Source organism: Artemia franciscana, chromosome 13 (assembly GCF_032884065.1).
Source record: "Artemia franciscana chromosome 13, ASM3288406v1, whole genome shotgun sequence".
Classification (NCBI taxonomy): domain Eukaryota; kingdom Metazoa; phylum Arthropoda; class Branchiopoda; order Anostraca; family Artemiidae; genus Artemia; species Artemia franciscana.
Window position 1 is genome coordinate 8,987,217 of NC_088875.1, and position 23,404 is coordinate 9,010,620.

Genomic DNA, 23,404 nt, shown 5'->3' on the forward strand with positions numbered 1-23,404 from the left:
AAGTTTTCTCGACTAACAAACATTAAAATTAAGTTGCAAAATCTGTTGGAAGTGAATAATGTGGATTCCCTCATGCATGTTAAGCAGATTGTTACTCGTAGCGGTGCGTCGGTGAATCGGTGGCAGACTCCGCCAATATTACTTAACAGCTTTTCGAGGTGGTACTGCAAGGCTGACGACAAGGATGAGCAAATAGAGACTAAATCTGATCCTGGCCTATTTGACTGACCAATCAGAAAACCAAATAACTGAAATCAGAAGGCAGTAGCCGAAGTTTTCTTCTCCAAAATGGTAAACCACTAGAAATAGATTTTTTTTTTCTCTCAAAAATGGAAGCTGAAGCTTTGAACAGATTTTTTGTACAGGAATTCTACATTAAAGTTTCCCTTTATACTCTCACATTTTTGCAATTTTCTCTTTTCTTTCTTACAAAACTTGTTTTTTTCTGATCCCAGGGTGTGGCTGGACCTCTGTATAACGCTTCTGAATTGGAATCCTATTCATTCTGCATCTGCTCACTTTTCGTAAGCCTTCATAACATGGAATGCACCGTATGTGAAATCTACCAAAGTCTTTCCCTTATAAAGGTATCTTCGTGCTGTCTAGGTTTTTTGGTTCGGTCCATCTTGAGCTGCGAAGATGGCGAAGGCCTAGCGCAAAATATTTCGGATTTGCTTAGACATTTGTTGTGCACCATTCTGCTTTTGGTGAAAAGGATCGCGATTAAATAAGCCTTTTCATTGTCTTTTACAGACGCCGTCGACCTCTTCTCAGAAGAAAGAGAGTGGGCAGAGAGAAACGGATTTTCCTCGAAAAACCATAGCTATTCTTGACACCAAAAAGCCTTTTTCTTTGGTTTTCTGTGATTTTTCTTTCTTATTTCAACATTTGATTGAGCACATGTAATATTTGTCTTGTCACTATTTGCAAAGACTTTAACATATCTTTGTTTTTTGAAGAATAGATTATCTTTTTACAGAACAAGTTATATTTGTCTTGTAATTATTTCTCTCCTTATCAAGTTGGATCACTCAGTTAATTGATCTCATCAATACATTAATGTTTGGATGAGATAAAGCTGTGGTTGTGTAATTTTAAGAGAGCAGCGTTGCCAAACGCGTTGGCGAAAGCCATGTGAAAAGGATGTGAAGCACGTTCCTAGCCAATCAAGTTTCACTCACTTTTCGATATCTGTCTGCGGGAAATGGTTGACAAAATTTTGCCGAAGATCTGATATGCTACTGAAGGAAAAAAAGGAGTGAGGGCAATTAAGCCATGTCGGTTGTGACAGATTGTGGTCTGCTGGCGCAAACATTTTAAGCCCTGTCTCCATTATGGCGTTTTCTGGCCGAGACGGCTGAGGTGGCTCATAGTGAAGACAGGTTTTATCACCGTTTTCGTTTTCTCGCCGTACAGAGTAGACATTTTGGCTGAAAATATAAAAACTAAACAACACATTTTGTCATTCATCTTAGTTGTACTCCAACTTTTCTTTACGTTCCTGTAACACCACAAACGCAAAACAAATTATTCTGAATCTTCTGCAGTTCCTGAAATAAAACTGCCCTTTCGAATTTTTTGCCAAAAACGACAAAAATGAAAACTGTCATCCAAAAGGCGGCTAAACCGGCTCTGGTGCCGGAAAACACCATAATAAAAACAGGGCTTTACTGAGTTTTTGAAAGAAGAATAACTAGTACAGCCGAAGGTTAGAGAGAACCCGAGAAATTGTTCTGAATTCTTTTTCTTCTTCAGTGATTTGAGGTTTTACATGGGATTTTACTTATTTGAAAACCGCTTTGCTTTTACTTTAAAAAGAAGAACGTAAATCTGGCCCTGGAGTTGCGTGAAAACCATTTAAAGCCTTTTTTGTCAACTTTTAAAGTATATTAGCTAATTTTCTAGGAGGACACTAAAAGTGTCTCTTTTTTGCCGAATTTGACACTTTAGTTCCAAAAAGTTTTGGCAACCCTGAGTCTACGTCATAAGTTTCAAGCCCCGGTGGCTTATTTCTCTGGGCTGAGGCGGGCTTTTTTTTCGCGGGGTTGGGGTGGGAAACTGGGCTTATTGTTTTTTAATTTGGCTTGTTTTGGGCTTTTTCTACTCAAAAGAATAATGTTTTTTTTTAGAATTTTTTTTTCAAGTTCATTCTTTTACAAAACTTTCGAGGAAAGAAAGTGAACAGATTTAAGGAAAAGTTTGACTATACCCTACGATTCACTAAAAAATAAGAAGAAGCTAAGTAAAGTGAGTAAAAAACTATTTATTATGGCAGATTACTAGTTACAACTATTGAATAGAGACATTTCAAACAGTTCGTGGTAACAAACTGTAGTAAGGAGCGACCCGGCTCAATAGTAAACGAAACTCTAAAAAACGAAATTTTGATGCTAAAAGATACATCAATTTTCATGCTGATTTTAAATATATAAGTTTCATCAAATTTAATGTTTGTCATCAAAAAATACGAGCCTGAGAAAATTTGCCTTGTTTTGGAAAATAGGGGAAACACCCCCTAAAAGTCAAAGAATCTTAACAAAAATCACACCATCGCATTCAGCGTATTAGGGAACCCTATAGCAAAAATTTCAAGCTCCTATCTGCAGAAATATGGAATTTCGTATTTTTTGCCAGAAGACAGATCATGGGTGCGTGTTTATTTGTCGTTGTTTTTTAATTTTTTTTTCCAGGGGCCATCGTATCGACCATGTGGTCCTAGAATGTCGCAAGAGAGCTCATTCTAACGGAAATGAAAAGTTCTAGTGCCCTTTTTAAATGACCAGAAAAATTGGAGGGCACTTAGGCCCCCTCCCACGCTCATTTTTCCCCAAAGTCAACGGATCAAAATTTTGAGATTGCCATTTTGTTCCGCATAGTCGAGAACCATAAAACTATGTCTTTGGGGATGACTTACTCCCCCACAGTCCCTGGGGGAGGGGCTACAAGTTACAAACTTTGACCATTGCTTACGTACAGTAATGGTTATTGGAAAGTGTACATTCGTTTTCAGGGGGATTTTTTTTTGGTTTGGGGGTGGGGTTGTGGGGAGGGGGCTATGTGGGAGGATCTTTCCTTGGAAAAATATGTCATGGGGGAAGAAAAATTCTTCCCCCAGATATTATTACGCAAATGAGAGGTTCTAAAATACTTTAGCATAAAGAGCGGGGTATTTAGGAGGAGATAAATATCTCGATCTTTATGCTAAAGTATTTTTAGTAATTTCAACTATTAATTCTATGGCCTTTCTGATTCAGGGGTCATTCTTAAAGAATTGGGACAAAAGTTAAGATTTAGTTTAAAGAGTGAGGTATTGACATTATGTATTATGTATATGAGGGGACAAACCCCCTCATATACATAATAAAAATATAAGAATATAAAAGTTTGTTACTTAAGTTAATTCTTAAGTTACGTATATTTTTTACTAACAAAACGTTTTCAACTAACAAAACTAAGAGAAAGCCATTTAGCCAAAAAAAAAGAATTAATATGCAAATTTCATTTTAATAATTTATGTGCGGAGAGCCACAATCAAATATGTATTAATTCAAAAACGTTCAGAAATAAAATAAAAAAAACTAGTTTTTTATTAACCGAAAGTAAGGAGCGAGATTGAAACTTAAAAAGAACAGAAATTACTCCGTATATGAAATGACTTGTCCCCTTCGCAATCCCTCGGTCTTTACGCTAAAGTTTGACTCCTTGCCACAATTCTACTATTTAAAACAATTAAAAGCTTTAGCGTATAGAGCAAGGAATTGCGGAGGGGACAACTCATTTCAATACGGAGTAACTTCTGTTCGTTTTAAGTTTCAATGTCGCTCCTTACTTTCAGTTAAAAAAACTAGTTTTTTTATTTAATCATCAACAAAAGGTAAGACGCCAAATACGATATTGTGTTTGAAACAGATGGAGATAGACTTCATAACCCCCAAGCACTTTCCAAAAAAAAGTTGAAAATCCAACGAAAAAGCTTAATATTCTACGTTTTCCTGATTATTCTAGCAAATAATGCTGAAAATAAGATACGAAATTATTTTTTAATAGGAATTTTTTCAGTTTGCACCTCAAGGTACGAATAGAAATTGAATAAGAAACCATCGGTTTCTTTAAAAAGAAAAACAAATGTCGGAATTCTTTAGATTCTGTGAAAACTAGGAGTTTTCGGACTGGAGCCTGATCAAACAGTTCGTGGTAACGAACTGTAGTAAGGAGCGACCCGGCTCAATAGTAAACGAAACTCTAAAAAACGGAATTTCGATGCTAAAAGATATATCAAAAGAATCGGATTTTTATGCTGATTTCAAATATATAAGTTTCATCAAGTTTAATTATTGTCATCAAAAGTTACGAGCCTGAGAAAATTTGCCTTATTTTGGAAAATAGGGGGTAACACCCCCTAAAAGTCATAGGATCTTAACGAAAATTACACCATCGCATTCAGCGTATCAGAGAACCCTATAGAAAAAATTTCAAGGTCCCATCTACAAAAATGTGGAATTTCGTATTTTTTGCCAGAAGACAAATCACGGGTGCGTGTTTATTTGTTTTTTTTTTGTTTTTTTTCCCCAGGGGTCATCGTATCGACCAAGTGGTCCTAGAGTGTTGCAAGAGGGCTCATTCTAACGGAAATGAAAAGTTCTAGTGCCCTTTTTAAGTGACCAAAAAAATTGGAGGGCACCTAGGCCCCCTCCCACGCTCATTTTTTTTCCAAAGTCAACGAATCAAAATTTTGAGATAGCCATTTTGTTTCGCATAGTCGAAAACCATAATAACTATGTCTTTGGGGATGACTTACCCCCTACAGTCCCTGGGGAAGGGGCTGCAAGTTACAAACTTTGACCAATGTTTACATACAGTAATGGTTACTGGGAAGTGTACCGACGTTATCAGGGGGATTTTTTTGGTTTGGGTGTGGGGTTCAGGGGAGGGGGCTATATGGGAGGATCTTTCCTTGGAGGAATATTTCATGGGGGAAGAGAAATTCAGTGAAAAGGGCGCAGGACTTTCTAGCATTACTATAAAAAAAAAACAATGAAAATATAAAACATGAAAAAGTTTTTTCAATTGAAAGTAAGGAGAAGCACTAAAACTTAAAAAGGAACTGAGATTATTACGCATATGAGGGGTTCTAAAAATACTTTAGCATAAAGAGCGAGGTATTTAGGAGGAGATAAACACTTCACTCTTTATGCTAAAATTTTTTAAAATAATTTCAACTATTTATTCTACGGCCTTTCTGATTCACGGGTCATTCTTAAAGAATTGGGATAAAACAAGATTTAGTGTGAAGAGCGAGGTATTAACGAGGGGACCAACCCCCTCATATATATAATCGAAAATATAAGAATATAAAAGTTTGTTACGTAAGTTAATTCTTAAGTTACGTATTTTTTTTACTAATAAAAACGTTCGTTAAAAATAAAAGATCTAGTTGCCTTTTTAAGTAACCGAAAAATTGGAGGGCAACAAGACCTCCTTCCCCACCCCTTATTTCTCAAAATCGTCTGATCAAAACTAAGAAAAAGCCATTTAGCCAAAAAAAGAATTAATATGCAAATTTCATTTTAATAATTTATGTACGGAGAGCCAAAATCAGTCATGCATTAATTAAAAAACTTTCAGAAATTAAATAAAAAAAACAAGTTTTTTTTAAATGAAAGTAAGGAGCGACATTAAAACTTAAAACGAACAGAAATTACTCCGTATATGAAAGGGGCTTTTCCTCCTTGACACCCCGCTCCTTGCGCTAAAGTTTGATTCTTTCTCGCAACTCTACTTTTTAAAACAATAAAAAACTTTAGCGTAAGGAGCGGGGTGTCAAGGAGGAAAAGCCCCTTTCATATACGGAGTAATTTCTGTTCGTTTTAAGTTTTAATGTCGCTCCTTACTTTCATTTAAAAAAACTTGTTTTTTTTTATTTTGGTAAAAGAAACCGATTGATAAGCTGCATCTAAAAACCAAAATGCTGTATTATAAAATAATCAGTTTTTGATATGCAGATTTTTCCTAAGGTGATGACACTGAATTTCTAAATTGCAATTAGCTTTTTAGTTTTTGTAGCATTTTTTTTTTGTCGAAAGCTTTACATTATATTTCATTTCTCAGAAATTATTTTTAATTTTTCTAGCTTGAGGTATTAAGAAAATGTACCAAAAGTATTGAGAGCTTTTCAATCATTACGTTGATTCTCTTGAAGTTTTTGTTCCTTTATGATACAGAATTTCAAGCTTCAATTATTTTCTTTTTTGCATTTTACCACTCTATCCAAAGAAGTAATTAAGCTTGTGTATTTCTAGTTGTGATATTTTGGTCATGATTCTGTTTTGCTCACTAAAATTATTTTGCTTATTGGAGAGATCTCATTGCGTTTTCTGTTACTCGTGGTTTTTTTTTGTATTACGATGTCAATGCACTAAGAATTAGCTGAAAGCCGCGTTCATTAAAAATAGGTGACAAGAAAAAAAGAAGGTTTTCAGTGAAAAGTCTTGTCTTAAATAGCCATAAAAGTTAAAAATACTTAGCTGCCACGTAGCTTAAGGTAATTTTTAGATTATAATCTTGCTTCAAAATAGGTTTCTAAGGAGATAAACATAAAGAAAATATAATATTTAGTGACAAATTAAAAAAAAAATATTCTGAACAGACCGAGAACTTGCGACCAAGCTAACGTACCTGATATCCCTTTTATGTATCTAGACATCAATACAGATCCTCCGAATGCTGAGGAGATCATGCATGCAGCAAAGAAGTTAAAAAATGGACGAGCCCCGGGTATTGATGGCATCTCAGCAGAAATGCTGAAGTACTCAATTAGTACCTGCATATCCATTTGGCTTTCTCTCTTCACCAAAATATGGACCTTAGTGAAGGTCCCAAGAGATTGGAGCAGAGGCATTATAGTCAAACTCTTCAAAAAGGGAGATTTGATGAACTGCCATAACTGGAGAGGTATCAATCTTCTCCCTGTCTCATCCAAACTATTAGCCTCCATCATTTTGCAACGTCTGCGGAAAGCACTAGACGCAACTCTACGAGAAGAGCAGCATGGTTTCAGAACTGGGAGATCCTGTTCTGATCTAATATTTGTACTGAGAATGCTTGTCGAAGAATCAAAAGAATGGAACAAGAAGCTCTACCTCCTATTCATTGACTTTGAAAAGGCATTTGACTCAGTTGACAGAGATTGCTTGTGGAGAGTTTTGAAATACTACGGAATTCCTGAGAAAATAGTAGATATGATTATAGCGCTTTATGAAGAATCGGAATGTTGCGTAAAGACCGAAAACGGTGCAACCAGATTTTTCAAGATCATGTCTGGTGTTCGTCAAGGATGTGTACTTTCCCCCATGCTATTTATAATAATAATGGATTATGCCCTGAGATTCACATCGGGCTACGGGGTAAAAGTAAGCAACAAACAACTGTTTGATCTGGACTTCGCGGACGAAGTTGTCCTTCTCGAAGAGTCTAAATAACGGTTGCAGCAGCTGCTTGACACTATTACCGAGAATGCAGAGAATGTCGGGCTAAAGATAAACATTGACAAATCGAAGAGCATGGCCATCACAACCTCGCCACTTGTTCTCCATTGCAAAAACAAAGATCTAGAACAAGTCCAGGAGTTCAAGTACCTGGGTAGCTGGATTGACTGTGATGGAGAGATCTCGACCGGGATTAAACGTAGAATTGGACAAGCTACAGGTGCCTTCAATAGATTGAAGCCTATTTGGAGAAGTAATAAATATTCAATGCGACTGAAGCTTCGACTCTTCAATAGCAATGTACTCTCAATTCTCCTTTACGCAAGTGAATGTTGGAAAATAAACACCCAGCTTGAAAAAAGAATCCTTGCATTTGAAAATATGAGCCTCAGAAGAATTTTGAATACAAGTTGGCAACAAAAAATTACAAATGCAGAAATACGCAGAAAAACAGGTCAACCTCCAGTCACTGAGTTGCTGAAAAGAAGGTGGTGGACATACCTGGGACACGTTCTTCGTATGGAAGAGAGCCGCCTTCCTTGAACAACCTATGAATGGAAGCCTGACGGTAGAAGAAAGAGAGGCTGCCCCAAAAATACATTGAGACGAACACATGACCGAGATCTGAGGACGGCCGGCACCTCACTAATACCTGAATGGGAAGACGTCATCGCTGCAGCACCAATGCGAGACGAATGGAGAGGCTTTGTCGACGCCCTATGCGCCACCGATGGCTCTGGAGGAACTAAGGTATACGGTTATTAGGGAGATAAGGCATGGGGAAGTGGCTTTATTTGTATAGGGCTATAGCTTTCGCAAGGGTATGGAGAGGCGGCAACTCTGTTGAAAGGTGTAAATTTGGAGGGAAAACTAAAACTGTAAGGAATACTAACATATTAAGATTTGCCTCGAGGGCTCGGCTGGGAAATGGCCCCTTTGTCTTTTTTATTTTGCTTTCATCTATAATAACAGCAGTTACAATTCAATCGTCCCACTTTGATCCTATGTCTGAGCACTTGTTCTTTGATTTCAAAAGTCTCGAGTTTGAGAATTCCATGGACGAATTTGTTTCCAAGTAGACAGTTTCACTTTCGCACCACAAGTTTTTCAATGCAAAGGCTTAGCTTCAGAAAAAAAAACCTGAGTTCAGAATATTAAGCTGCCATACAGCTTAAGGTATTTCTTTTATATTTCAAACTTAGAAACGAAAAAAAAAGTCAAGTATTCCCGTCTGCTGGGTAGGTTTATCCTTCTTCCCTGCGAATGTTGAGGGGAGATAAACAAAATTACGACTCTTCCTGAAGTTTAAAGAAAAAACGATGAGAATAGCTTTCGGACTGAAAGTTCAGCATTAATATTGCATCCAGATGTAGCATTCTCCGTGGAACAAGCTTTCGGACACGCTCACTATAAAGTGAAGTCTCAAAAGTGGATTATTTCGATACAATATTTTGGGGCTTGTTCGGGCTTATTTTAAAAATCCCAGGGCGTTTTTTTACGCTGACAATGTGGCAACACTGGCTCGGCCAAGCAATAGCATGCTTTTTCTGTCGCTTTTGCATGGATTTGAGAATAAAAGCTGGAAAAAATAAGTAAGCTACTAATTAAAGAAATGGACCTTAGGAAACAGATTGTGGCTCCGAAATTCCTTGGAATGCCACCACCTCATCCTCAATCGGGTCAGAGGTAAGTATCCAAAATAATGCTAGTAGGCTTATATGAAAAAGTTCAACTCTAGGCTAGGCTTTGAATTAAAATTGAAAAGTTGTGAGCATCAAGCCTTGGCTAATTGTAGAAAAATCCAAGACAGATAATTCAATTGAGTGAGAGGTAATTCTGGCATTAAACCCCCTTATCAGGATTGCATAAAAATGATGTTAGGCTAGTTCAATTGTTAATAGATAGGTATGTCTATCTATTATCCATCCATGCACCATTCTTAGGGCAGTAGAAATAAGGTAGATAGTCATAGAACTTATAGTTTTCCAAGTGTTTTGTTAAATGGTAGGAGTAACTGTGCCTCTTGTATTGGACAAATACTTGTTTGTTATCTTTTAGCAAGTTATGAACTTATCCTAAAAGAGTTCAAGGCTACCACAGCTCTTTCCAATTTTGTAGCCATGTTTATTCAAGCTATTTGGTAAAGATGCTGGTAAAGTTCTGCTTTTGAGACTATTTCTGATTTTGGAAAGTGACTGAGTTAGGTGAGTGAAACTCCTTGGGATGAATCCAGAGTCTTAATGATCCCCTGGGAAGGTGTTTTGAAGTAGGCTATCCACATCTACTACATCCTTCCTCAAAGGGCATTGACCTTTGGTGACCTTTTACAATCTTTGTGTTATTATTGGTAAAAGTAAAGTTAAGAGACTTCTTGCTATCTTAGAAATTTGTTGAGTAAGGTAGGCTAAATGAAACTTCCAGGAATAAATCCAAGGCCAAAAGTATAACCTAGAAGGTGTTGCCAAGCTACTTTGTCTACTGTTTTCTTATTTATAGGGCTTAGAAGATAACTTATATATATTAAAGGTCTACACACATCTAAATTCTAACAAAATATGTATTTAGCTTAATTTTGAGGTTAAAGGTCTAGAATTAGGCCTCTTCAGAAAAAGACATGCCAAAGAGAGACATTCTTTGATTGCTAATTTTATGCTTATTTTCATGGTTTGATTTTTATTTTTGGCAATTCAACTCCAGCCCCCCTCTAATGGCATTATATAGCCTTAGGCTATGTAGAAAAATGTAATGTAATAATTGATGAAAACTGATTTAAAAACAGATAAAAATGGTAAAAATAGACTAATTTAAAAACAGGAAATATGGTTCATTGATACTTGCTGCATGTTAGTTTTTTGGATAGTTTTATAATATATCCTAGGGCTATATGAGACCATTAGAAAGGGGTTGGGGATGAATTATCAAAAAAATACAAACCAAACCATGGAAATAAACATAAAATTAGCAATATAAAATATGTCTCTTTGTTCTAGCATGTCTCCTTCTTCAGAGGCCCCAATTCTAAACCATTACCATTTTGGGTTTATCAATATCTTTTTGATTGGCTTTAGTTTCTGAAAAACAATTCTTAGTATTTTAAGCCACATTAAGGTTTTTTTTCTAGGTTTACAAAATAATTTGACATGTCTTTAAACCTTATAAATGAGATTGAACAAAGCTTACAAAGCTCATAACACTTTTTTTGCCTCTCATTTGGACAGAAAGCTTATTTTGCAAGTTTTCTATTGTATAATGCCAAGATTATTTAAGATCATTAAAGATGAATGCCCTCTGGAGAGAGAAGAAGTAGAATTAGATGCTTCAAAATGTCTGCCCAGGAGTTACCTTAATGCTAAAACTTAGATAGTTTTCAATATTCTCTTCATCTATGAATTATACATATCCCCTAGGTTGAGACAAATGCACCAATAAAGACCAATCTATAAAGTTGTCAATAGCCTTTTACTGGCCATGAAATCAATGAATTTTACTTTGCTATTTTAATTCTAAAAAAAAACTCAAGCAAGCTTAGTTTTCATTTAAGCACTAGTTTTTCAAAATCCTAAAAGCATAGGGAAAATTATTTGCCAGTGTTTTGAAATAATTTTTCAAAAATATCTTGCAGGAACTGCAAAGAAGCAATTTTTATTTATTTTAAGTTTTATCTTAAAACTTAATTTAATCAGGAAAGCTTTGTTTCTTTGTGTGATTTTGTTTTTGTATTTCTTCTTGGTTTAAAAATATAGAAAATAAATTTTATATATACATCTTTGTCTAACTTGTGTGAAGAAGTTATAGAAAGCAACTTAAGTTTTTGCTAAAATAGGACATTAAACATCATGTGTACCTATAAGAGGGGGCGGGGGTGGGTGCCAGTCTGTCTGAATGATGATACCTTATATTTTGTTTTGAGATTTCTATTTTCCAGTACTGAAAGTTACAATTACACCCAGTAAGCCTATGTTAAATATAGTTTAACTTTGCATCTCTCTTAAGCTATCCCTTAAAACAAATTTCTAAATTTGTCACATTACAATTTTGTATGGTATATTATCCCTGGCATCTTTGAGGAGCTGTAGATAGTAATTTCAATTATTTATAAATTTTTTTAGAATATACACAGATTTTTAAAAACATGAAGAACATTAAAGTAATTTAATATGAGTAGTTAACATACTCTATAGAAGTCTATGTTATTATTTCTGTAGGAAGCAAATTACTTAGTATGCTTTTTCTTTTTAGACTTAGAGATGCTGTTGATAGTTTTAAGAGAACAGTGTAATTTTAGGAAGAGAGGTGGATGCATCAACCAAATTTTTAATCTTAGACTAATAATTAAGCCTGGGTTATCAAATGCATTTAGTCTTCAGTTTCATAGATTAAAAGCAAGTGATTGATTTAGATGATAAAAGAGCTTTAGGAAAGGTCATATCCTTGCATGATATACCAGATAAATACATTAAAGTGATTAGTGCTATGCACAGGAAGTTCTATTGGTAAGGTAGGAAATGAGGCTAGTAGCTGGTTTTGTTTTTAATCAGGAGTTTAGTAGTGTTGCATCCTGTCCTCATTTATATGATCATGAGGAGGCAAAACTCTCCTAGACTTGATGATTTAAGTATCCTAGATGAGAATATTAGCAAAATGAATAGACTTTCAGAGGTTTTAGTTCAGGGTACAAGAATAGGTTTGAAAATTAATATTAAGAAGACTAAGTTGCCAAAACTAGGAATAAGTAAAGGTGAAGAGGTGATGTTGGGTGATGAGAAGATTGATCTAGTGCACAGCTTTACTTACCTAGGTAGTATTATTAGTAAAGACAGTGGGTGTAGTGAAGATATAAAAAGTAGAATAGCCAAGGCCCAGGCTGTCTTTTCACAGTTAAAAAAAAGTTTGAAAGAATAGGAAGATGAGTCTGCAAACCAAGTTTAGAATATTGAAAGGTACAGTGATGATGGTGGTCAAGTATGGCTCTGAAGTATAGGTATTCCAAATAACAGAGGAGGATTGCTGGATGTTTTTCCAGAGAAATTGTCTACAGACTGTTTTGAGTATCCAACTGACTGACTGTATCTCAAATAATAAGCTGTATGAAAAATGTGGTTCAATTCCACTGTCTAGGGTTGTAATGAGAGAAACAATAAGATGGCTAGGACACATTCTGCAGATGAAGTATGACAGATTGCCAAAGGATGTTCTTGTCAGCCATCTGTCCAGGGCCAAGCAAAAAGTAGGCTGCTCCCTAATAGGGTGGGAGGACATTGTAAGGAATGATTTAAGGGAAATTGGAACTTGTTGAGATGGTTTAAAGCTTTGAAAAGAATAGAATGACCTCAGATGGCTTGGTGCTGGAGTGAGTTGTTAGTAGTAGTAGTATTAATGCAATGTATCTGTTGTAATGCTGCAAAGAATTTTTTACTTCTCGTCAAAAAGTATTATTTCATTATTTTTGCTTCTTGCACCTTAGCATTATAGGAGAACTGATCATTAGAAATGAATGGGCTCAAGAAAGAGAATACCTATTTCAAATAAAATTTTCTTATCCAAGATCTGAACTTAGTCTACCACAGCCACAATAAAATGTCCTGATTGTTCCACCTGTCCTCTTTAATAGTGTTTGTTATAAACTTTTATGACAACAAGATAATCTAGACTTCAAACTTCTGTCACCACTCAATGCAGCTTTTTTATGCTCTTGTCAACTTTAAGTCTACAAAAAGTATGTTGATGTGATAAATAACTTTAAATTGAGCCTTTAAAAATCTGTCTATGATGTTTCAGATACCTACTAGTTCCAGTGGCATCAATGGAGGGATGAGAGGGAAGAGAAACCTTTGTCCCCCTAGTTTTTGCTCCCACCAAAATTTCGAAAAATACCCTTTTTGGGGCATTCTCATTAAAAACCAATTGCTCTTCCCCCTAAATTTTTGTGAATTGACACCACTAGCCTAGCTTTGTTAGTCCACAGACAATTTTGAATCTATTAAGGGGGCTGACAGGAAGTATTTACAAGATGGGGGCTTATAAACATCAGTTTCAGGGTTTTTGACCATGAAGATTTGGATGTTTACCCTTTTTGTAGTCTCTAGCCTTTCCACTCTAAGAACGGCAGCCAAAGTGCCATTTTTGGGTACCATACGGTACTTTATGATTGCACTAGGTCTAATTTATAAAATGAATCTAGTTATAAAAATTTGATTTCAAATGAGCCCTTAAAATGGCTCTCTCTGTTGTTCCATTCACCAACTAGCTGCAAAGAGAAAAAAAGAAAACAAAGAGGCGCATCTAGGCTCTCCATGCATAAAGTGGCTTTTCTTGTTGTTGAAGGCAGATTGGGGCTGTAACTCTGCTTTATAGGGTTTTCAGCCTTAGTAATTTTAATTGTATGTTTTTTTCTTTCAATCTGATTCCATTTTTAGGGACTTTTAGAATCTTTTGAAGTCCCATTTTTTTCATAAAATTTTACTCTTAAGATTAATTGAAATAATAGCTAACATTCCTAAATATGCTGCAAATGATGGTTTGTTTTTCTCTAGAATTTTTTTTTTCAAAATGCATGTTTAACTTTTACCTTAAACCTTAATTCACATTATCCAGGAAAATAAGGAAAGAATCCTGTAGAGTCGCTGGTTAGTAATGATGGAGAGACATTGACTCAATTACATCCCACTCTGTCTTCCATGGACTGCATTTTGGGCTGCGGTTTGCTTTTTACTAGATTATAGCTACTTGTGCAATCATGATTTAACAAGCGTCTGTTGCAAATTCCTCAATTTCTAAATCAAATTTTTAATTTGGAATAGATACCTTTTAGGTATGAACAGAGCATTGAATAGTGAATCATATAGTATGTTTATTTCTTAGTTCTTCTACATATTAAATAAAAAAAAAAACTAATTTTTTTAGCTGAAAGTAAGGAGCGGTATTAAAACTTAAAACGAACAGAAATTACTCCGTATATGAAATGGGTTGTCCCCTCCGCAATCCCACGCTCTTTACGCTAAAGCTTTTAATTGTTTTAAAAAGTAGAATTGTGGCAAAGAGTCAAACTTCAGCGTAAAGAGCGAGGGATTGCGGAGGGGACAACCCATTTCATATACGGAGTAATTTCTGTTCGTTTTAAGTTTTAATACCGCTCCTTACTTTCAGCTAAAAAAATTAGTTTTTTTTTTATTTAATTTCTGAACGTTTTTGAATTAATGCATGTTTGGTTTTGGCTCTCTGCACATAAATTATTAAAATGAAACTTGTATATTAATTCTTTTTTTGGCTAAATGGCTTTCTCTTAGTTTTGATCAGACGATTTTGAGAAATAAGGGGTGGAGAAGGAGGCCTAGTTGCCCTCCAATTTTTCGGTTACTTAAAAAGGCAACTAGAACTTTTAATTTTTAATGAACGTTTTTATTAGTAAAAAATACACGTAACCTAAGAATTAACTTACGTAACAAACTTGCATAACCTTATATTTTTATTATGTATACAAGGGGGTTGGTACCCTCGTTAATACCTCGCTCTTTACACTAAATCGTAAGTTTTTTCCCAATTCTTTAAGAATGGCCCCTGAATCAGATAGGCCGTAGAATAAATAGTTGAAATTACTAAAAATACTTTAGCATAAAGAGCAAGGTATTTATCTCCTCCTAAATACCTCGCTCTTTATGCTAAAGTATTTTTAGAACCCCTCATATGCGTAATTATCTCTGTTCGTTTTAAGTTTCAATGCTACTTCTTCCTTTCATTTGAAAAAACGTTTTCATGTTTATTTTTCATTGTTTTCTTATAGTAATGCTAGAGAACCCTGCGCCCTTTTCATTGAATTTTTCTTCCCCCATAACAGATTCCTCCAAGGAAAGATCCTCCAACATAGCCAAAAAATATAATCCCCCTATATCCTCCAATAATCCTCCAAAAATAAAATCTCCCTGAAAACCTCTGTACACTTCCCAATAACCATTACTATATGTAAACACTGGTCAAAGTTTGTAACTTGCAGCCCCTCCCGCAGGGATTGTGGGGGAGTAAGTCATCCCAAAGACATAGTTATTATGGTTTTCGACTATGCCGAACAAAATGGCTATCTCAAAATTTTGATCCGTTGACTTTGGGAAAAAAATGAGCGTGGGAGGGGGCCTAGATGCCCTCCAATTTTTTGGTCACTTAAAAAGGGCACTAGAACTTTTCATTTCCGTTAGAATGATCCCTCTTGCGACATTCTAGGACCACTTGGTCGATACGATGACCCCTGGGGAAAAAAAAAACAAAAAAAAAAAACAAATAAACACGCACCCGTGATTTGTCTTCTGGCAAAAAATACAAAATTCCACATTTTTGTAGATAGGAGCTTGAAACTTCTATAGTAGGGTTCTCTGATACGCTGAATCTGATGGTGTCATTTTCGTTAAGATCCTACGACTTTTAGGGGGTGTTTCCCCCTATTTTCTTAAATAAGGCAAATTTTCTCAGGCTCGTAACTTTTGATGGGTAGGACTAAACTTGATGAAACTTATATATTTAAAATCAGCATTAAAATACGATTCTTTTGATGTAGCTATTGATATCAAAATTCAATTTTTTAGAGTTTTGGTTACTATTGAGCCGGGTCGCTCCTTACTACAGTTCGTTACCACGAACTGTTTGATTTCGTCACATTCTCTTATGTAGTTTCAAGGGTCAGTAATGAATTTGTGGAGGCAGTGAAAATTTTAGGTAAAATTTGGTTTTCTTAATTAATTTGCTGGCTGAAGGGAACACGCCAGTTGGTACTTCTTTACTGCTCATTCAAATGAACTATTTACCACCCCTTCAAATGTTCCCCAGCCCCACCAATGAGGCCAGATATGGTCCTTGGCTATATGCAAAACTTTTCTGATGTCGTTGGTTTCTTTTTCTGCTTGTTTCTTGTCAACATTAGACAAAATAAAAGAAACCAATAAAATCAGCAAATTTTTTGTTTAACCTGGGGTTATATCTGGCCTGTTATGGAGGAGAACTGGAGCCCATTTTTGAGGATAATAATTAGCAACTTTGCACAAACGTTGAGAGGTGTATTAAGTGATATGTTTTCTTTTAGCTTCCATATTAATTAGGAAAAACATGCATTTACCTTGTTATATTAGAAAAGAGCATTGGATAGTACATTTGTCATTTAGTTATTGAATCTCCCGAAAATTGAACCTGTTTTGAATGCTGAATTCCTAGGCAAAAGCTTTTCATTACATTAGAGAGTTGTTGAGCTAAGTAAACGAAATTTTCAGGAATGGATTTACAGCCTAAGTTTGGGCAAATTGCCACTTATTGTTCATTACTGTGTTTTAAACAATTGGTTTGCACTATTGCTAAAACTGATTCCAAAGAGGCTATGAAGAGCAAAATGTTGTGCCCTACATGATTAATAGCATAAAGTAACTTGCATACTAATAAATTAGTAAAGCAATGTTAGAAAAGCAATTATTTATCTATTGGGCCCTGGGTGATGTTTTCAAGTCTCTAGGCTCATTCTTTTCCTACCTATTAAGTACAAAAAACAGGTTTTTTTTTAACTGAAAGTAAGGAGAAACATTAAAACTTAAACGAACAGAAATTACTCTGTATATGAAAGGGGCTGTTCCCTCCTCAACGCCCATTCTTTATGCTAAAGTTTGACTCTTTCTCTCAACTCTACTTTTTAAAACAGTAAAAACTTTAGCGTAAAGAGCGGGACGTTGAGGAGGGAACAGCCCCTTTCATATGCGGAGTAATTTCTGTTTGTTTTAAGTTTTAATGTTGCTCCTTACTTTCAGTTAAAAAAAAACTTTTTTTTTTATTTAATTTCTGAACGTTTTTGAATTAATGCATGCTTTGATTTTGGCTCTCTGCACATGAATAATTAAAACAAAATTTGCATATTAATTTATTTTTTTCGCTAAATGGCTTTCTCATAGTTTTGATCAGACGACTTTAAAAAAAAAGGAGCGCGGGAATAGGCCTAGTTACCCTCCAATTTTTTTGTTATTTAAAAAGGCAACTAGAACTTTAATTTTTTGCGAACGTTTTTATTAGTAAAAATATTCGTAACTTACGAATTAACTGACGTAACGAACTTCTGTAATCGTATGTTTTTATTATGTATATGAAGGGGTTCAACCCCTCGTCGATACCTCGCTCTTTACATTAAAGCTTGAATTTTGTCCCAATTCCTTAAGAATGACCCCTGAATCACAAAGGTCATAGAATAAATAGTTGAAATTAATAAAATTACTTTAGCGTAAAGAGGGAGGCATTAGGAGGAGGTGAACCCCTCATATGCGTAATAATTTTTGTTCATCTTAAGTTAGTGTTGCTCCTTACTTTCAGTTGAAAAAAGTCCTGCACCCCCATCACGGAAATTTTCTTCCCCCGTTACAAATTCCACCATGGAAAGTTTCCCCCGCATAACCCCCTCCCCTCAACCCCTCCCCCAACCAAAAACATCCCCCTGAAAGCGTCTGTGCACTTCCCAATAACCATATTACTATATGTAAACACGGGTCAAAGTTTGTAACTTGCAGTCCCTCCCAGGGGGACCGTGGGGGAGTAAGTCGTCCTCAAAGACATAGTTTTAGGTTTTTCGACAATGCTCAATAGCATGGCTATCTCAGAATTTTGATCCGGGGAATTTGGAAAAAGTGAGGGTGGGAGGGGGGTCTAGGTGCCCTCCAATTTTTTCGGTCACTTAAAAAGGGCACTAGAAGTTTTAGTTCCGGTAGAATAAGCCCTCTCGCGACATTCTAGGACTACTGGGTCGATACGATCACCCCTGAAAAAAAAACAAACACACATTTGTGATCTGAATTGTCGCAAAAAATACAAAATTCCACATTTTTGTAGGTGCAAGCTTGAAACTTCTACTGCGGGGTTTTCTGATTCGCTGAATTCGACGGTGTGATTTTCGTTACGATTCTATGACTTTTAAGGGGTGTTCCCCTTTATTTTCTAAAATAAGGCAAATTTTCTCAGGCTCTTAAGGTTTGATGGGTAAGTCTAAACTTGATGAAACTTATGTATTTAAAATCAGCATTAAAATGCAATTCTTTTGATGTAACTATGGTTATAAAAATTCCATTTTTTAGAGTTTCAGTTACTGTAGAGCAGGGTCGCTCCTTACTACAGTTGGTTACCACGAACTGTCTGATAAGGTTTTAAAGACTTTGTGAGGACAGTGTTTAAGCTAGCTGTTTTAGCCTAAAAAAACCAGCGATTCTGGCTTTTAGCCAATTAATAATTGGCAAATAAGCTTGCAAAAACTCTGTAAAATTAAGTAGAAAGCATCAAACAAGCTTGCTTTAAGCCTGCTAGATCCCCAACTATTGTCTTGTTGCAAGCCTAAATCAAGGCTTGATATGAGCCAATAACAAGGCACATTCTTGGTTAGCATGCTACACTTGCAATCATTTGTCCATAAAGACAGGAGATTAAGTCCTGGTGTTTGTGGTTGTTTGATTTGGAATGCTGGTCGTTGGTGTGACTGTAAGCTCGGCCAGAGTCAACTCAGCTCTTAATGGGTACCTGGAGAAATCTGGGAAAGGTAGACAGGAAGGGTATGTAAAACCATAGGATGGTTTGCCCCCCCCCCTCCTTACACCTCCTGGCTGAAAGGCTATGAAACGGAGATCAGCACTGCTGGTAGGGATTGTGGAGTCTGATGCAGCATTCTCTACCTTCACCTTTAATTCTTGATTCAGGCTTGGTTCCTTTGCAATATTTACTAGAAATTATGTGTTACCTCATAGACACTGATTAAATTTATATCAACAATTTGATTTGCTGGAGAAATTCTTTTGTAATTTATCCAAAAATTATTTGCTTGTTTGTAAGAACACAATTTTTAGCAAAAATTAGAGAATGTAGCATAATTAAAAAAAAACTCTTTAATTATACAGTACTTGCTAATATTTTCTATACAGAACGAAAATTAAAGTATAAATGAAGTTCAAACAAAAAGAAAACAAGATATAATCCTTATAATAACAGATAAATTGCCTCGAATTTTGCAGGTCAAACTAAGCTTCAAAAACAGGTCAAACAAAGGGTTTGACTTCAGCTTGTAAGTTTGCCTCATATTTTCTTGATTCAATCAAAAGCAAAAATAATTACAATTACCGTACAAAACAAATTTAAGGCAAGACAAACTCAGAGGCAGATCTGGAGCAAAGTCTTGGGAGGGGGGGGGGGGCAATGTGACAAAGATGCCAATAATCGACCAAATTGACAAATTTATTCTAAAAAGAAGAGCAAAAAAAAGAAAAAAAAAACAAGGAATGAGGGTACCAGAAAAAATCTTGAGGGGCCTTAACCATTTTTCAAGATGGCAAAAGCAGTCTGGTTTAGAATTTTAGCTTTTCCCAAAATACAGAGTAAAGTAGTCCAGTAGACAAGACTGGTTGATCTTATATGGTATATACTAACTTTCCTAGAAAATATCCTACAGCCAATATTCCTTCATGCGATTGGTATTCTTTCTATGATGTCAAATTCTCTCCACCAGAATGGTGGAGAAAATTTCCGCCAATCTGGTGGACTAGAACTTAAACAAGAATATGTTGAACAACTTGACCTATTTTTGCAGGCATTCCTTGACTCTGATTGTGTAGTATCTGTAATCTTTGTGGCTGATACTATTAGCTACCTTAAACCAAAGCTGTCACAATGCATAGATGGAATTCACACTCTACATATCAAATATCGTGTTCCTTAGCTTTTACAATATCTCACATTACTTCTGCAGATAATTTTTACACAAGGTCTGACTGTCAACATTTTGTGAGAGAGATCCTTCTCATGTTCCTAAAAGACAGAAAACCCTCCAAGTAATACACATCCTCCTGACCCTCCTGACCCTGAATTCACACTCTACATATCAAATATCGTGTTCCTTAGCTTTTACAATATCTCACATTACTTCTGCAGATAATTTTTATACAAGGTCTGACTCTGTCAACATTTTGTAAGAGTGATCCTTCTCATGTTCCTAAAAGACAGAAAAACCTCCAAGTAATGCACATCCTCCTGACCCATAACTTTATCAACCAGTTTATGCAAGCTTTATGAAAAACTGTTCATAAAAGAGCTTGAAGAAAAATTTTACACACTTCCACATCAATTTAGCCTTCAACATAGGGGAGATGTGGGGAAGATGGGACAAGGGTCAGACGGGACATGGTACCTTTGTGAAAAAAAAATTGTTCAAAAATCCCGCCTGAATGACGAACGACGTGCCATCTATCAGTAAGTATGCATGTGTTTTCCTGAAGAAATCGAGAAACATTTTCATCAGAGATTTTAGGTAAGAGTTTTTTTATGGGTGTTTGAGTAAGAAAAAGGACCTGGTTTTTACAAAAAATCTTTTGAACAGTTCGTCGGAGGGTATTGAATGTTTTTTTGTCTGAAGTAGTTTTCTTTAGGCTACAAAATGTTGTTCAGTGGTTGACCTGAACTACCATCTAGGGGCAGAAGATGAAGTTTGTGTGGAGAGCTACCTGTTTGGGTACTCTGGGACACGTGTTCCTGGGTACCCTGGGACACTTTTTGTCCATTTTGTCCCAGGGTACCCTCATTTCAACAACTGATAATGTAATGTAAAGGTCAAGCTGTGAGACGGAACTGCCTGATATACACCAGATAATCTTTCAAACTGTGTTAGCCATGGCAACAATAAAAACGGTTCTTTGCTTTTCGTTCCTAAAAGTATCATTTTTTGCAGAATGCCGAGGATGAGGAAGTCTGATCCCTCTCTTTATGCCTGGGACAAAGAAAACATGAAGGCTGCTGTAATGGCTTACTTAAAAGATGGAAAGCCAATCAGAACTGCAGCAACACTGCATGCTGTTCAGAAATCAACACTTTCTCGGTACTGTAAGGCATATTCCGCGTCGGCAGACGAAGAAAAAGTTGCATTTCGCTTCACACCACGCTATGATGTGAAAAAAGTATTCTCTTCTGAAATGGAAGATTCACTCGAATCTTATATTCTACTTTCATCACGAATGAACTACGGACTTACGAAAAAACGGACAAAGAAATTAGCTTGGGAATTTGCCAAGGCGAACACCCTGAAATACCCTAAATCATGGGATGACAATGAAGCAGCAGGAGAAGACTGGTATAAAGGTTTCATGGAGAGACATACAAGAATTTCCTTGAGGAGACCGGAAAGCACCAGCCTTCATCGCAACCTTGGTTTCAACCGTGCTGCAGTTGACACATTCTATAAACATCTTGAAGAGCTACAGTCGAAGTTTCATTTTCCAGCTGACCGCATCTACAGCATGGATGAGACGGGCTTATCGAATGTTCAACAGAAATGCCGGAAGGTACTTAGCCCTAAAGGTGTAAAGCAGCTAGGAGCAACTACATCACAGGAAAGAGGAAAACTAGTTACAATGGTTGGAACTATCAATGCGATGGGAAGCTTCATTCTCCCTTACCTTATCTTTGGAAGGACCCGCTTTGTTGAAAGACTCTTAGATGGGGCACCACCAGGGACAAAAGCTGTCGCCAGTGGAAAGCCCGGAAATGCATGGATGACGACCGAGTTATTCCTTGGCTACTTTGAGCACTTTAAAAGGTACGTAAGGTGCTCTCCTGAGCAACCAGTCTTTCTTCTCATGGACAACCATGATAGTCACATGAGCTACAGCTTCATTTCTGCTGCGAAAGAGATGGGGTTGCAAATACTGACATTTCCCCCACACACGTCAAACAGGCTGCAGCCCCTTGATGTGACCGTCTATTCACCACTTAAAACATATTTCTACCAAGCTATTGAAAACTGGCTAAGAAACCATCCTGGAAGACCAGTCACGGAATACGAAATCTCTGAACTTCTTGGGGTTGCTTTCCCTAAAGCATTCAACCCAACCAACATAATGAGTGGTTTTTCTAAACCAGGAATCCATCCGTTTAATCCCAATGTCTGGAAGAATCAGACTTTCTTCCATCCCTGACTCCCGTCAGCAATCCCTGCGATCCGACAGATGAAGTGCAGATCAATGTCGGCGCAGGGAGCAGCTCATCAACGCAAGCGGACAGTGGGCTGTCAGACAGGGAGTCATGGGCGCTGGTGGTTCAGTCTGTGTTCTGCTCGATCAAATACTTCCCCTTCCTAAACGTCAAATTGATATTCAGAAAAAAAAAGGAGGAAGGAAGCCTGGCCAGTCCAAGATTTTGACTGCAACCCCCGTTAAGGATGCCATTTTTGAAACAGAGAGGCAGAGAGACCTGAAGAGGAAAAAGAAGGAAGAAGCAAAGGAAAATAAAAAACAGAAGATAACGAAAAGAAAGCAAGATAAAAAAAGAGATCAAGCAAAGGTGGCTTAGATTTTAGCCACAGTAGTGATGCTGCTTCTGTTGAGCTCTGTGCTGACACTGATGATTCCTTGCACCTGAGTGACATGGAAGAGACTGTGAAAGAACCAACGGAGATAAAGCCTGGCGATTTTGTACTGGTTAGGTACGTCAGTTAGAAAAGTTCAAAGTATTATGCTGGTGAAGTCTTGGAGATTGAACTGGAAGGGTATAGTGTGAACTTCCTAAAACGGAAAGTCCCTACGTGGAAATTCGTATTTCCACAGCCAAAGGACGAAGCCTTTGTCACAACAGATGAGATCGAGTTACGCCTACCAAGACCGAATCTTAGTGGAGGCACAGAACGGGCTGTGAAAGCCCTGACTTTTGATATTGACCTTTCGCAGTTCCCCGTTGAATGAATAATGTTACAAGTTTTTTTATTATGTTTTTATTTTCATTGAAGTTGACTATAGGTTTGTAATAAATGAAATTTGATCAAAAAGTGCACTGTGTCCCAGAGTACCCTTAACCGTGTCCCAGAGTACCTTGGGGTCAGGGTACTCTGGGACAGAAGAGGAGGGTTCGGAAAATCATTGGTACCAAAAAGATAGATTAAGAAA

The 23,404-nt window shown here is 36.5% G+C and overlaps 1 protein-coding gene across 2 annotated transcripts in view; it reads left to right on the forward strand.

Moving 5' to 3' along the window:
• The first annotated feature begins 9,009 nt into the window (after nt 1-9,009).
• LOC136034486 (protein phosphatase methylesterase 1-like) overlaps nt 9,010-23,404 on the forward strand; it is a 219,045-nt gene continuing 204,650 nt past the window's right edge. For both annotated transcript variants that reach the window (XR_010619188.1, XM_065715701.1), the window contains exon 1: nt 9,010-9,170. Coding sequence is in view for 1 of the 2 variants with exons in the window: in XM_065715701.1 (XP_065571773.1) it covers nt 9,097-9,170 (74 nt within the window). In the remaining variant the exon portion in view is untranslated. The remainder of the gene's footprint in view (nt 9,171-23,404) is intronic.